Source organism: Oryzias latipes, chromosome 1, assembly GCF_002234675.1.
Source record: "Oryzias latipes chromosome 1, ASM223467v1".
Classification (NCBI taxonomy): Eukaryota; Metazoa; Chordata; class Actinopteri; order Beloniformes; family Adrianichthyidae; genus Oryzias; species Oryzias latipes.
The window spans coordinates 11,090,264-11,106,965 of NC_019859.2; the positions used below are offsets into that span (position 1 = coordinate 11,090,264).

At 39.3% G+C, this 16,702-nt stretch overlaps 1 protein-coding gene and 1 long non-coding RNA gene across 2 annotated transcripts; one reads left to right on the plus strand and one right to left on the minus strand.

The window, feature by feature from the left end:
* The first annotated feature begins 662 nt into the window (after positions 1–662).
* Positions 663–1,413, plus strand: LOC105354009. The gene is made up of 3 exons (XR_908707.3): positions 663–754; positions 874–958; positions 1,143–1,413. It is a non-coding gene; the product is annotated as an uncharacterized LOC105354009 (long non-coding RNA).
* A 2,182-nt stretch (positions 1,414–3,595) lies between these two features.
* LOC101164457 (sodium-dependent phosphate transport protein 2B) lies at positions 3,596–15,153 on the minus strand. Its single transcript, XM_004065818.4, has 13 exons — positions 15,027–15,153; positions 14,242–14,299; positions 14,000–14,110; positions 12,491–12,619; positions 12,173–12,316; positions 11,974–12,085; positions 11,626–11,818; positions 9,604–9,699; positions 9,403–9,523; positions 8,559–8,726; positions 8,365–8,481; positions 8,102–8,226; positions 3,596–6,090 (listed from the first exon to the last, which is right to left on the minus strand). Exons 1-13 carry the CDS (start codon positions 15,132–15,134, stop codon positions 5,518–5,520), a joined length of 2,055 nt encoding a protein of 684 aa, XP_004065866.3. The 5' UTR covers positions 15,135–15,153; the 3' UTR covers positions 3,596–5,517.
* Between the last annotated feature and the right edge of the window lie 1,549 nt (positions 15,154–16,702).

Here is a 16,702-nt window from a genome sequence, read left to right on the forward strand (position 1 = left end):
ATTTAGGCATGTTTTTGTCTGTTTGTTGCGTGCTCAGATGCCGACCCTCCTGCTCCAGCCACTCCTGATACGTCCAGCTGTGAATCAGACTCCTCTTCAACTGAAATCCTGATCCAAGACCCATCAGTTTCTGATTCAAGCTGTGAATCCTCACATTCACCCTCACACGAATCCTCACATTCAACCTCACACGAATCCTCACATTCAACCTCACACGAATCCTCACCTTCCACCTCACATGAATCCTCACCTTCCACCTCACATGAATCCTCACATTCAGCCTCACACGAATCCCCACCTTCCACCTCACTCGAATCCTCACATTCAGCCTCACATGAATCCTCACCTTCCACCTCACACGAATCCTCACATTCAGCCTCACACGAATCCTCACATTCAGCCTCACACGAATCCTCACATTCAGCCTCACACGAATCCTCACATTCAGCCTCACACGAATCCTCACATTCAGCCTCACACGAATCCTCACATTCAGCCTCACACGAATCCTCACATTCAGCCTCACACGAATCCTCACATTCGGCCTCACATGAATCCTCACCTTCCACCTCACACAAATCTTCACATGAATCATCACATTCCACCTCAGATGAATCCTTAAATTCCTTTGAGTATGTTTCAGCTCGGTTGTTAAAAGCCTTTGGATCACATGACTCGCCCAAACCCTCTAAACTGCATGAATTGTCTGAATCCCCTAAACCTGTCGCTTCAGCTTCTGAGTCTCTCATTAAAGGTATTTAGCTATTTGATTGCATTTTTACCTTTCCCCACCAGTTTAAAATACATATTTTGGAAACATTTTATATATAAAAAAATCCTTTCAATGTGTCTGACTTCTGTCACACCCTGTAGGGCTTGCAAAAAGAGATCTTGCTTCTCTACTCCAGAAACAAAGAGTTGCATCAGGACAACCCTCTACTCCACCACAGCAAAAAAGGTAAAGTGTTTCATTTTTTAATGAAAAAAAATCTAAATATTTAATTTGAACTTGTGTTGCACAGTCTGTTAGTTTTTGCTTATTTGTGTTTTTGTTTTGCTGAGTGATGCAACAAAGTTGTTACTCTGAAATGACATACCGCTAATCATGTTGTCTCACCAAATTTCTAATTTTTATCTTTTAGCAAAAAAATGAGATCTGCCAACTAAATGTTACCGGTGACTACATGACGGGACGGCATTTTCTCAACAAATGTTAACCAATCAAGATTGAGCTTTGTTCAATTATATGCCTATTTACTATTTTACATGTTGGTTTTCAATTTACTTTTCTTTAATCAATCAGAGTTTGCTGCATTTCTTTCACCCGACATACACTTTCCATCAGTTAAAAAAAACATTATGTTAGCGGGATTTAATTTTGTCTTTTAATTATTAGAATTGTTTAATTTGAAAAGTGCATTTGTAAATTTGTGTTTAAATTCTCTGATCAATAAAGATTTATTTTTTAAATTCAGGAATGTCTCATTAACTTGAATGGAGATGAATTAGTTTGGCGTTTTTCCCTAAAAACCAAGTCTTTATAACAATTCTATTTTGCTGTTATTTTTTATTTATTTATTTAAGAGCCAAATCAATGTTTAATACAAATAGTTAATTTCTCCTACTATTTATTGTGTTAAAGATGTGAAGCTTGTTTGTCCTCATATTTGTGCTGTTTCAGCAATTGGCTCTAGGGGGCGACATCCTCCTTTTCTGCTTACTGCTCATGCAGCAAATCAAAACAATCTTTATTTTCATACATAGCATGGTGTGTGTGCTTAACACACACACAAAAAACACAGCAATTTAAAACAAGCCTAACAGTACAAAAATAAGCAGTCTTTAGACCTATTTTTGCGCGTTTTTGTAAATCAAAATGTTAACGTTGTCTTAGTTGTTTATGTCCTATATTCTTTCTGCACTTGGATTAAACAAAGGAAATGCATGGAGGAGAGCTGCGTAAAGAACAGGTTTAATCAGAAAGACTTTTTAAACCTTTTCAGTGGCACTACACGCGTCAGGCCTGTCAGCTGCCAGTTGGTTTTTCACAAGTTTATTATCGTCTGGAAAGGGACATTACTGCTTATGCGTCCTAAAGATAATTCCGTGTGCTTCTACCATCTATCCTGTATCTCTTACCTGTCACTTCCTGTCCATAGTGGTGCCTGTGCTTCTGTTTGCTTGAATGTCTTATCACGGTTTCCTGAAGCTGAGTGCATCAATATAAGACTCAAACTTCAGAAAAAAGTTATGTTTCTAATTTCTTGTGTGTTAAACTGTTACAAAAAAACTTCTTTGTTCAAGGAGTTTAAAAATGTTTATTTTCTGTTTGCAAGAGCAATAGATTACACCTTCAAGCTTTAACACTAAGACCGTTCAGCAAAGTTTTTATTCTTGGATAACGAATTTTCCCCGCCAGATGTAAGAGCTCACCTGTACTCTGGAGGTCCCCAGACATATAAATGGACCCTCGTCCGTTTTAAAGTAAAGGATTTTGGTTCACCTGCAAGTGAACCCTGGTGCGGTTTAGCATTAGTGTGAATGGAAATAGACTAACCACAGAGCAAAGGGTATACGTTAAAAGCTGCCAGATTATCCAGACATGTGCTGATAGCAGATTGCTCGGAAAAGTAATAATGCTGTAAACTTAAGTCAATGGCCTTGTCCGATTTGTATTATGTGCGTAATTCTCGATTTGTGTACAACTTTGGATTTGTGTGTGCGTAATTCTTGATTTGTAGCTCATACAATACTTTTTGTGCGTAAGTTTATGTACTTGCATTTGTGTTTTCACATGTACAAAAATTACAAAATACGTAAAAATACAAAATAAATGTACACATGCACAACTTTAAATTACAACAGCTTGAGACCAACTATGCATTCAAATCAAGTACGCACTAAGCACATTTGTCACACACTATTTTGGTAAGTTGATTTCACAAACTTTACAATAACTGAGCGCTGGTTGTAAAGGGTGCAAAAGTACCGGTAGTCAGTTACAAGTCCCATTAACAGAGTAGTTTTGTTTTTTATCTCAATTAATAAAATGTTTTCATCGAATTCAAACTTTGCTCCATCACTGTTGCTACACCGCAGCAAGGTTCACTTGCAGGTGTAACAAAGCTCTCTTTTCAAGGTGGACCAGGGCACATTTGTTTGTTTGCCTGTATATCCTAGAAAAAAATTATTTTGAATAGTAAATCTGAATGTAATTTGATTAAAATAAGAGAAAGATCTGCTAATGTTTTTTTTTTTTTCTTTTTCAAAAATGCTTACACTTAAGGTGTTTGGGCCTCCTTGACTTCAGAAAGGTGTCTCTTTAGCCAGTACCTGAGAACGTGACACAGACGTGGTTCAAAACACTATTGACACCTTCCAGGAAGCACATCATTTGCATCATTCCAGTGGTTGCAAAAACTGTGAAACATTAATTTTCTAAGAGTTAAGCTGTTGATAAAGTTTATCATTGGTTGAGATAGAGCATGCGCTTGTTTTGCTGACCTCTTTACGAGCGTCCTCCTACCTTGTTTGAGTCAGAAACTCTGCTCTGATAACGCTGATAAGTGGGGCAATAAGTACGAGGTGAGCATCATTCAAAGTGATGATCCGATGGTTTCATCCCCGGCAGAGTGACTCTTTATTCCATATTAACATATGAAAGCAGTTTTAAGGTCATAAACAATTTACTGTAAATTAATAAATACACAGGTGTGTGAAATGCTGTCAGCTCACGTGTTAGGCATCACATTGTCATATATCTCTCAGATTACAAAATAATTTAACATTTTAAAACAGTGTGTTCAGGTTTAAGTTGCCCTTTTCCAGTGTTTAAAAAAAAAAGCAGAACTAAGATAAATGTGATATGAGTGCAAAATTCTTCCTTCTGGTTATCTAATATCAAACTGCTGTCACGTTTTATTTCCAGCTCTATGGAAGCCCAAAGGTCAAATTGCAATCAGAAAAGAGGACTTTTGGCTGTCCCTCAATGCAGTTTTCAGCCTCAGTGACAGGTCAGTACAACACAGACAAAACAGTAGCCCAAGTCCGGATCACAACCCCTGTCTGAATCAGCTTCCACGAATTCAATAAATGTTACCAGAGTAACAAATGTTCTAGATTTCTGTTCAAACCTGTTCCCAACAGGTTGGGCCGGCAGATTTATCGGCCGCCGGCCAAAAGGGGCTCACTACAGCAACATCATGGAGCCTTTGCATTGACAGTGCAAGAAAAGTAAAAAACTCCCTAATCTCAGTGTTTCCTGCAGGGGCTGTTCTGCAGGTTCTGATGTGGGCAAGTAGTGTACCAAGAGGACACTGACAGTCAACTGATTAACTTACAAACAAACAATAAAAAAAACTCCTATTCTGGAGGGGAAAAAATCATTTTGTGAATAACTGAAGGTTTAGTTGTTCAACTGTTAAAGTGCTTTAAAAATCCTCTCTGGTGAAAATTGTGTTATGGGTGTTTTTTTAAACCTGTTTTAGTGGATTTTTTCTGATAATACAGGACCTATATTGAGAAAATTAAGTTCAAAATTGCATTTCTGAGTATTTCTTTATTCAAATTGGAAAACATTGTATTTGTGATGTAGAAAATATGCTGGGCGAGCCACAAGCTCCCTGCTCTGTTCAACCCTCATGCATGGGGATGTGAAGGGTTGTAGCTTGAGGAAGAACGTGTAATATGGATGGATGACGGGGAAGTCTGTACTCTGTCTCAACAGTCCCACCCACAATTTAGAGACAAATTTCTAATAACCTCCTGCCGCTTTGCAGAAACTATGTCCCAGAAAACAACTGTTTTTTTTATTTTTATTTTAGATAAAAACATCATAATCACAACTAAAATATAAGTGGGAATGTGTTTAAAATGCATTAAAAGATGATCGAGGTGAGTCTTTATTAATCATTTCTTATTTTATGAATTCCTGCAATAAAAGTTATATGTGTCACTGAAAATAGCTGTTATGCACAGTATGTATGTATTTGAACTCTGTTGAGTCACTTTATCTTTGTAAACTGTGAAAAAAAAGTGTAAACATTGTATGTGTACAGTAATACAAATGCAGCAAAAGCTAAATTTTCAAAAATGTCATACAAAAACAACCAAAACTTTATAAAAAATACATTACCAATTTATCTTTTTTCATTACATACATAAGTGTGCAAATTTGAAGAAAAAAAACAACATAAAATTTAATTTACTCTATTTTGGATAATTTAATATATTAAATAATGAGTTTTTGGGGTTGTTGCCCAAAGTCCCCAGAGATTCTAGCAGCGCACCTGGCAATAGACCCTCATTTTAATGGTTTTAAGGCTTCCAGGTGAGGAAAATCGCACATTTTTGCATCATTGTTTGGGGTTTTTTTTGTCTTGTCTTCAGATAGACTTTATGAGCATTTTTGTTGGGTTTTATACCAAATATATTAACCACCACATGTCTCTGGAAAACCCTGTTGTTGTTTTTTACAAAACCTGCCATTTTATGTCAATAATCAATAAGAATTGGCCCCTAAAGCTGAGTCACGCTGAGAATATTTAGCTCTTTTGCTTTAGCTTTTTTTGTCTGATCTTTGTCTTTCTCCTCTGTAGTCATTGCAAGGTTGTCATACGCGTGTATTTCCTGGTCTTTTTCATCAGAGTTTTGCTCTTCATCGTCTTGTTTTTCAGTTGCAATTTGGCAACATTTGCAGCAGCAGCAGCATTTGGCAGCAGCCACAGTGACCACTTTGTCCCAAGGATCCAGGGAGTGGGCCCAGAGAGGCAGAAAGTCCCACGACCGAAGAGCAGAGGGTAAAAAGTTGGGTTTTTTCCTCTGCAGCACATTGATCACCACGATGGCGATGAGCAGCACAAGCAGAGGAACGCCGACACCCACCAGGACTTTCCAGCCAGCCAGGGACAGACTGAAGACAAGCAGGGGTAAAACAAAGAAGCAGCAGACTATGTAGACCCCCGCAAACCAGCGGTAGGAAGCCGTCACGTTTCCCAGACTTTTAGCCAGCCGGATGGGAAGCCGAGTGAAAGGGATGGGATACCACAGGACGATGCCAGAGATGTTGAACAAGAAGTGCACCAAGGCAATCTGAAAAGAGGACAAAAGAGCCTTTTGGTGTGATGTTTTTTTTTAAATAAACTTTCCCATTCAAAATCTCAGTTTCACATTTAAAAAAGTTGTTGTGTGTTTAAGTGCTTGGATTAAGTTAGGTTTTCTGGATTTTTTTTGGACTAATATCTGTGTGGAAATTTAGTATGTAATTGTGGTCCCCAACCTTTTCTTAGGTCACGGACCGGTTTAATGTCAGACAATATTTTCACAGACCGGTCCGAAAGGGCCAAAGTTGGCTTTTAACCTTTTTAAGCTTTAAATTTTATGAAAAATCTATTTTTCAAATTAAAATGCTACTTTGTGAAATGTAGTTTTAAAAAATCATTTGAAAAAAATCTGTAAATGAAAGATGATAAAGATTCAATGCAACAACGTTGCTGATTTGAGGAAGATGTTTTTGATTTGTAAAAATTAGCAACATATTCTGAATTGAAAGCCATTGTTATTATTGACAAAAATTCTGGTTTAGATTATCTTTCATCTTTTGCCTTTTAAATAACTCTTGATTCATTTTGTATTTCTCTTTAACACAGAGGAGTATTTTCTGTGCTAAGGTTTCTTAACAGACTCTTCCTCAATGTCTCCTTTCACCCCAAAGAAACTTACTGAAGACATTTGTGATTTTATCAACTTTGTTAGCTTGGGGTTTTTATTTTTAGCTGTGGCAGCTGCTTTAAGATAGTAGTGCATGGATTTAAAACAAACAAGAGTTTTGGACAGAATCCAGCACTTTTCCAAAATAAAACTTCCTTCAGAATCAGAAAATAAACAAAACAGAAATAATCAAATTTGCCCTAAATAAGATTATGATTGAACATGGCCTCTTTATGTGATTTCTGTTTACGTACATTTGTTTTAATGAGGAAAGTCGCTACTTTACTGACCCGTATAACACGTTGGGGTACATTTTCTGCATCCCACCCACTTATGCTGACCAGTTATATTAAATTAACCAATTAAGTAGCCTATATGGAGTGTCCGTCCTGAGACTGGTGGGTCATGTGTTCAAATCCATGGTTGAGTCTTACCAAAGACTCCAAAAATGGGACCCAAAACCTCACTTCTGGGTCAAATGCAGAGAACAAATTTCACAAGTCCAGGTGTGTGACGTCTAGTTGGACTTTTACTGTGGTTGTGTTTTAATTCCATCACTACTTATTGCTGAATCTACAATTCAAAAGTCCAGTGCCCCGGCACCTTCCCTGAGGTCTCTGCAAAAAAACATTGATGCTCACTAGATTGGCGAATATAGACCACAATGCATTGCATTTGAACCATTAAAAAAAAAAAAAGTAAATAAGTTAATATTTTAATTAGGCCTTTAACCCTTATCTTAGATGACCCCACCCTTACATTGACGTGTTCTCCCTACCATGACAAAGGTGGATAAAGGTGGAAAGATTTCATGTAATCCATGGACACCAGTGAAGATCACAAATCATTGAAGAAAAAAGGTTCCGAGCACTGTCTAGTGGGTCTAGATGACCCAACTCCCAATGTTAAAGTGCCCAGGATAGCACAAGGGTTACATGCCCATCACCCAAATGTCATAGAAACCCCCACCCACTGATTTCTTATAGTTTGCATTTAAAGCTGGCTAAAATCAGAAATCCGAATCAGAAATCTTTTATTGTCATTGTTACACAAGCTTGTGACAATGAAAATCCCGGTGCTCTCCAGCTGTTGGGCAATAAAAATATAAAATATTTCTTAAGGTATTGGAAAACATGTTACTGCCAATATTTGGCCCAAACTTAGTCAGTTTATGGTTGATCAGTTACATTTTCTTGACAATAAAGGCAAAAAAATGTGTGTGTATGATAAAAGCAATATTTTTCTTTTAAAGTTAAAATACAGAACTTGAACAGGAACAGCCTTAGAAAGTGTTCAGTATGTTTTTGATGAGTGATGAAAACTTCTCATTTTAAAACCTGAGTCGGTTATTAAGGAGATTTCATTTAAAACCCTTTTTGGAGATATCCCTCACCTGAAGAGCATTTGCTAGTGTCTCTCCTGGACTTGCCATGGCTGCTAGAATGGCGGTTGTGGTTGTGCCGATGTTTGAACCCAAGGACAAAGGGTATGCCCTCTCTATGCTGATGACACCGATACCTGTTTGGTAAAAAGAAAAACAGTCTACATGTAGGGTTTTCGTACAAGTGGCTTTCTGTGTCACTTCTCAGCTACAGATCCAAAAAACACTGACATTTTTAAAGGAAATAATGAAGAAGTTGAAAAAATAATCCTCACCAACAAGTGGAGTAATAGCCGAAGTGAAGACAGAGCTGCTCTGCACGATGAAAGTCATACCAGCTCCAACAAGGATGGCAATGTAACCTGTGACCCATCCGAACGGAAACGGGAAATCTGCACACAAACATTCAGGTTTTTATCTAATGCATCGCAGACGGTTCAGCGGAACATCCAAAGTAGGGGATACGTACTGGTGTTGAGGATCTTTTTGATTACTATAGCCACCTGTCCTTTCAGCATGGAGTTAAGCAACTTGACAATAAGGATCAGGCAGGTGCAGAGGACCAGCAGAGAGAGCGCCAGCAGGATCAGACCCACAGCCAGGTCAGGCAGATTCACATTTACAAAGGCATGCTTACCTGCAAACACACAGGAGAGAAACAGATGACATCTACCTCAACCTGAGCCAGTTCACTTCACAGTGAACTGGGTCATTCAAATTCACCCACCACTATTTGGACTGGGATCCTTTGTGCAAGGGAAGGCTTCTACTGTACATGAGTTGCACTTGTTTTGTAGGTTTATTGTCAGTAAATTACTATTAACTGTGGATGTCAACCCCTTTCTGATGGAAAATAGCCAGAATCCTTGTTGGTTTGACAACTGAGGACAATTTTGATTTCTGTGGGCCAATCAGATCTAACTGAACAGCTTTTTGAACAGCCTCTGACAATGTTCAATTAGAATTCAAACAAGTTTGGAATATTGGGTAATTCAATACAGATCGAAACAGAGTCTACATCTTATCTAGAAGAACCATGTCTTATGGAGTTCCTCAGGGTTCAATGCTTAGACCTCTGTAAGTCCTTTGTCAAGGTCAGATCATGTGTGCTAAAAATGTTTTCGTCCTAGTTTTGCAGACATGTGATTCAACATCTTACTTTGAAATAATGATTTTACCATATAGGAGATTGTGTCAAAAGACTCAGCACCTGGCTTAATCTTGTAACTGAGACTCTGTGTAAGCTGAAGTGAACTTTGTTAATACATTGTACAGCAAAAGTAAAAACTTTTTCTTTGATTAGTGAATCTTACATTTCTCTAAGTTGAATGTTTCTGACACATTCTTCAGTGTGAAGGTATAATTGCCGTCAAACCAGCAGAATTCTGGAGAAGTGCAGTTCTCTGGACCTTCAACTGTGACATTCTGTAGGCTCTGAAACACAGGAGCAGTTTCAGTCACGTTAGTAAGCATTTCAGAGGATCTGGCTCAGCACGTTTGCCTGCCCATCTTACTGTGTTGGTGTAGGTCAGGCACCACTTCTTGATGAGACTCTTGTTTCGAGCTTCTGGATCCCCGGTGGCGACTCCACTGATGACAGACTTATCCAGCTGGGTCAAAGGGAAGGGGAAAAGGACACATAAAATAAGATAACAGCTTCAGTTAATGAAATCTTATCTCTTTTATTCATTGGAGGTCATAAAAAACAAACCCAACCAGTAACTTTGAGCATCATGCAGAAATAATCTCGAACCTTGAAATTGTCATCCATGCCATGTTGTCCAAACCAAATTATTGCAGCTGGGCTACCCAAGGCTTCAACAGCCAGGCTGCAGCTGCTCCAAAACGCAGCAGCCAGATTTATTTTTGGGGCAAAGATGTTTGACCACATAATACCGATCTTGGTTCCTTTGAAATGGCCACCAGTGCAAAACTTGCTTTTTATAAAAATTCTGGTTCTTGCTTAGAATTCCCTGGCAGGTGCTGCACCTTCTTACCTCTCCTGGCCCTGGAGAGCACAGTACAGCACAAAGAGAACCTAAAGTAATAAGTTTAAACCCACTTTGATGGTGATGTCTCTGTCAATGTGCTGTGGTCAGCTTAATGCCTAATTTGCGCAGATAATAACCTCAAGGATAAAAATAAGACAAGATAGATAAGAAGGCAGAAAGTCTGAGACCACACACACACACACAGGCAGAATGTTATTATCAGTGTTTTTAAAGCTCAGTTAATATGGTTATAAAAACATCTGCTGATGCGCAACTTAGCACACAATATCAGTATTGGACTCACGGGGAGTCTCACCGTAGACTCCCTCCTCCAGGTGTTTAGACATAGCCTAATCAAACCCTGGTTACCGCTCCTCGCCGCTCTTATCTCCTTGGGCAGAGCCTTCTGGATGCTTTTGCTGCTACCACCACATTTTCACTTATGGCTCTTCTTTGTGGTTGCCTCACTTCCTCTGGCATACACCTCCAACTATTCCTACCACACAGCCTTTACAGCCCTTTCACATTTTTCTCCCTCTTCCTCATTTGAGCCTCCTTGACCCCCCCCCCCCAGGGTAATGTCCCCTCTCCTAAGATCAGTTGTCTGAAGAACACGGATTTTAAAATATCATGTAATAAAGTGCCATTCTGATTAAAAAAAATGTGTTTTTAATATGTTCTTGTGGCATTTTTCAGATGATGGAGGAAAAACATAAAAAATATATAAGTTTAAAAATAGCATTTGTGAGTATTTCTTTTTTTAAGTTGTCACATCAGGAGCAGACAAAAAAATGCTGTTTGAAAAAGATGGTATTTGTGGTGCAGAAATACACTGAGCGGGCCACATGCTCCCTGTTCTTCAGTCTGATGCATCCACTTGTAGACGACTAGATCCATGAACGTCTACGTTTTCCTCATCTGGCTCAAAACCGTACGGCTGGAAAGCTCCAGTATAGCTCCCCATTTTTACTCCGCCAGTTATGTTGGGTTGAGGGTGTGAGGGTCTGGAAGCTAGCGAGAAAGCCAAACGTTTCCTGAAGATTTTCATTGGTTTTACACACTAAGGGACAGATTTTGGCTCAGTCCTCCACACAGATCTTCTCTAGCCCTTGTGCTATCTTAGACAACCCCACCCTTACATTGATGTGTTCTCCCTACCATGACAAAGGTGGATAAAGGTGGAAAGATTTCATGTAATCCATGGACACCAGTGAAGATCACAAATCATTAAAGAAAAAAGGTTCCGAGCACTGTCTAGTGGGTCTAGATGACCCAACTCCCAATGTTAAAGTGCCAAGGATAGCACAAGGGCTAGATCAGTCAGGTTTCTGGGCTGTTGCTGAGAAAAAACATGGAGCTCCTTCCAGATTTTCTATCAAACTCCATTAGCAAAAAAAGAGCTGATTGAGCTCCAGCTGTTTGAAAAGTTCATTTGTTGTGTTTAGGTTGTAAAGCCTGAAATGTATTTTCTTTCCTTGAGGATTTGTTATTTTTATTTTTGGTTTCCAAAGGGGAAAGCGTTCCACCGACTTCACGACACCTCACCTGTATGATGGACTCGGTGAGGGGGTCGGTGATGACGTTTAACAGGTCTGGGGCCTCTCCACTTTGGATTTGAAAGGAGTCAATGATGAGCTTAGTGACTCTGTACAAGTAACCAGAGGCCACTTCAAGAGGCAGCAGCACCAACACGGAGAGCCAGTTGAAGAAATCGTGCACTGTGGCCCCAGCAAAGGCCCTGAAGGGGTTCAAGTGAAGGGAAAAAAGTGATCAGGTCGTTGGGTTCTGTCCATTAAAAACTTCAAGAAAAAAACAATCACAAGAAACACTGAAATGCCTAATAATCAGTTTTTTACTTGATGGCAGCAGGAAGCAGGAACAGCAAATTATTACCTGCGAAAGGTGCTACGGTCTCCAGCCTGCGTCATGGCAACCAAGGTGTTGGTTACAGAGGTGCCAATGTTGGTGCCCATGATGATGGGAACAGCCACCTGGACCTTCAGAACTGACAAAGGAGAAGACGTGTCCTTAGCGTGCCTCTTCCCCCTCCAGCATTCATCATTGTCACACACATTCACAGGATCATACTCACTTCCAGAGGAAACCATGCTGACAACTATGGAGGAGGACGTGGATGAACTCTGGACCAGCAGAGTCACCAGGACACCAATGACAAGACCAGCCAGAGGGTTGGACAAAACCGAGTTATCCTGAAAGATGTCGCCTGCGGCTTTTCCTGCACAGGAGAAACAGACACTTCTGACTGTTTTGTCTCTTTTTTTTTTTATTCAAATGTTGCCCCCACTCAGGCGAGTGTAGCTATTTTGGGATTTCAGGGATGCAAAAGAATAATGCATGTCTCTGGAGCATTAAAAAATAAACCTGGAAGAGCTGTGTTAAACCTGTTTACCTCCAACAAGCTGAAAAGCTGAGCTGAGGATGTCAAGGGAGCAGATGAACATGTAAAGGAGTGCAAGTAATGCAACAGCTTTCGCCACAGACACCAGAACTCTCAGCACTTTCCCTTTGGTGTCTAATTCTGAAACAAGAGCACAAAGACAAGCAGGTAAAAAATATTGTTTCAAGATTTTTGTTGGGTTTTTCTTTTTTGGTCCAAGTACTGTTTGTTAAACCTATTACAGTTCATTAAAGACCAAAATCCAGCAGAAGCCAAAAAGCCCCCACTTCACAGTTTAAAAACATACTCTATGTATTTGTTACCAGTAAGCTATTCATCTATAAACTGTAAATTTAAATATTTACAATGTTGAGTTATTAATGCAGTCATGTGTAGCAACGGTAATTTCCTTTAGTCTTGAAATCAGCCCACAAAAGTTAAAATCCGCCCTGTGTCAAACAAGATCAGCTGCTTCAGCAGAATTAAAGATGTGAAAAAGCTCAGTCAAAAATTCCATTAAGTCTACTCTGGTGTTCTCTTATCATTTTTATTCTCTTAGTATTGAATATAAACAGGTCAATTAGGGGTGTGACAGTTAATCAACCTAATCCATTAACAGATTTGTATTTCTATGATCCAACCAGACTGATCTGAGGCAAATTTGTTAATCAAATCAGCCTAAACCATTGTAAAATTGTGAAAAATGAAGTAATAACAAGGTTCCCTTTAGATAATTTTGATGCAGAAAAACAACAGTGGGCTGAATTCTAGGAAACTAAAATGTGAATTCTTGTTTACTTGTTTGTTTGTACATATATTTATTTACACTAGATTAAGAAATCATGAGGGATGTGAAAAACTTCACCTGCACTGTTCAGAACCCAGGTATTTATCTCTGAGTCACACACTTTTGGCCAAAGATGTCCTGGATCGTTTTTTTAGGTCAATAAATCGTTACACCCTTACATTGGTTTGTTATATGCAGTATATGAATACGTAGAAAAATCTATATTTAAATGTGTACGTGCTAATTCAGAACTTTCCCTCTGAACTAGAAGGAAAGGAAATTAATCTAGACACAGCTGTGCAGCACAAGATAACATTGTGTGCTTTAAAATGACTCTCATTGACAGCAAACTAAATGTTATACCATCATTTTTGCTGTTATCTGATGGAGGAGGGATCAAACAAAGCAGTGATTCTAGATTTAGTGTAATGTCAGCATCGGTAGAAATAAAAAAGGTTTATTTTACTTTTATAAGATCACCCCAGTTTAAAAATATAAATGTAAATCAAAAAACTAAAAGAAATAAACCTAAACAACATGTCAAATGTGTTTCACTTTGTTCTTCCAAGCCAAAGAACCACAATGGGGAGATAAATGAACCTCAGGTTGCAGACCCTTTTAATTTCTGCCTTTAGGAGGAATCTTTGCTTCTCTTTAGTCTCACTGCTGCTGGTTAGCACAGAGAACTGTTGAAGATTAAGCAGCTCTTGTTGTGTGAACTCCTGAGCCTTTACCTGACCATGAAACCCCCGTGTCCTTCAGCTCTGGCATGTCCCATGGGTCACCTTCCCCTGAGTCCTCCTCAACCAAAGCCAGAGTGGAGTGCGCAGGAGTTGTCGTGACCTCTGGAACCGACAAAAGCCCCAAAAGGTTACAAGTCTTTGGCATAGTTTATATATCATTTGATCACAGTCAAAGACATTGCTTTCATCTGACACAACCCTCTCTTGTTGTCTTGTCTCTAATTAAAGATTACCTTTGCTTTTCTCTTCATGATGTTCACCCTTTTTATTTTTCTTGTGCTTCTTGCCAGGCTGAAAAAAAAGTGAGAAAAACATGCTAGAATATACAGATGTTTGTTCATAAACACAAAAAACTGTTCAAAAATATTTTTAGGAGACACTTTTTATTAGATTTCTGAGATGTAACCATTTTTTACTTCCTGTTTGGGATTTTTTTTTAAATCAAACTTCAGCAGAAAATCTACACAAATGTGAAAAAAAGTCTTTTTATTGTTGTCTGACATGTTTTTGCTGCTTTTTTCAGAATAATTCTGCATTATTTCAGGTGAACTAGCCGGATGTTAGCTCAGTAAATGCTGAAAAGCATGTGAACTTGAGCACACACTCTTTTCATTAGGTTATTGATTTTTTGTCACATGCTACAGTCGTAGTACAATTCCATTCACACTAGAGCGATGAAGGGAAAAGGCAATCACATTTATTAAAAAATGAGAAATGAAATTAATATTTACATCCAACTCATGTGTCTTGTTAAGATTTTTAGACTACACAATTGCTCATCTGTGACTTTTTTTTTCCAATTATAACCTGAAAGCAGCTTTTTGACTTTCTACATCATTAAATTTACATTTAAATATCAATTGGGATTGATCAGAATCATAAAAAGTTGTTCTGTCTTAAATTATTTTTGATTGTTATAGATGAATGAGTTAGAAAGTTTAAAATAAGTTTTAAGAACATCACATTTTCATTTTTCTAAAGGAAAGTCTCTCTGGAGCGACAGCAGTGATGCCCTCACCTTTGACAGCCGTGGGGAGTCCATGCCTCCTGTGTGCTCCAGCCACCTGAGCTTCAGCTTTAAAAATGCTGCCTCCGTGGCGAGGGGGGTGGGAATGTTGGGAGGCATCAGAAGAAAGCTGGATGTGCAGATTTCACATCGACTGGAACATTGCTGTCCCTCAGATAAGCAGAACACACCTTGCACACCTTGATTAGTCTCTCCTGGCCCGGCTCAACCCCGGGTTTTACAACTCAACGCTTTCCGAAGTCGCCAGCACTCAACTTTGAATTTATAGCTCAGCCAGTACTGTGCAGAGAAGACGCTCCAGAATCAAGTTTCCGTCGTTCCACCTGATGCTCCATGTAAGAGGACAGACAGAGAGCTGGGCTCCCCCAGTACAGATCTATAGAGGCTGTTGAGGACACACAGGGATGCAGGACAAGCCTCCTGTCATGTGGCTCCAGCCTGTGTTTGTAACTGTAGCGTTGGACTATATTTGGAGCTTTTTTTTTCTTTTTTGGGGGGTAACGAGGCATTGATTTTCCTAATATAGCTGTCCATTAGTCAATGCTTCAGAACATGAGTGACCCAGGCTTCGACCCATAAAACTGTTCATGGCAGTGTAGTCTGTGTGCGCCATTGACTTTCCATGATAGCTGTTGTCCGACGGGTGACAGGAAGGCAGTCGCGTTCTGCATCCGCCCATCCCTCCCTCCCCTGGTTCCCTTCCACTGCTTTCCCTCTGTCTGCAGCTTAATACAACGCTCACTGAAATGAATCCCAGCTCCATCCACAACACTTTTTCTATTTGAAACGTGCAGGTTTTTGTTGTGAACAATTTCAACAGGATCTTACAATTTAAACAGAAAATATTTCACCTTCTTAAGGCAGAAACTGTCATTTTTTAGACTCTAAGTGTCTCAATATTCACGCCTTTTTGGCTAAGTCACAAAAGATGTTTTATCATTTTCCCTCATGCTTCAAAGTAGGATTCACGTGTAGCTGCTTCAGAGAGGGAGGTGAAGCACCTGTCAAATTCATTCCCCTCACCCTACAGCAGGGGTTCTCAAAGTGTGGCCTGAGGGACGCTGGAAGATTTTTTTTCAATAAAAGAGAGCCAGAACAGGTTCCTTTGAGGAAAAACGTTGTGTTGGCGAGGAGAAAAGGCGCTTTCAAGTTAAGTGGACAAATGCTTACTTTGTCGTACCTCAAGGGCTGGATAACGTCCTGTGCCTTTTTGCAAGCAGGTAAATGAAATGCTCAAAGTTTTCCATGTAAATCGTCACTATGTTACTAATCACAGTGAAGCTGTGAGAGAAGCTAACTACGTTTTGGCCTTGGAAACGGCCCAGCATAGCAAGCCCTTAAGTGACGGGGAGTTTGTAAAAAGAATGTATGCTGAAAGTAGCTGACTTTTTTGTCTAAAGCAAAAGAAGAAGTTTGAAGAAATATTTCTGTCAAATGATACAATTAGTAGACGAGTGGAAGATCTGCGGGCAGCAAACTCCGATAGCAACTGGAAACATCTGGAGGGCCTGGTTAACTGTACAAATGACACTTGGTCACTAAAGTTATTAAAAACAACTTTTTCTGTTTATCCTTTTTTTCACCTAAATTGGCCCTCAGTCTAATGTTGAATTCTTAATTTGGCCCTCCGCTACAAAACCTTTGAGAACCCCTGGCCTACAGTGACC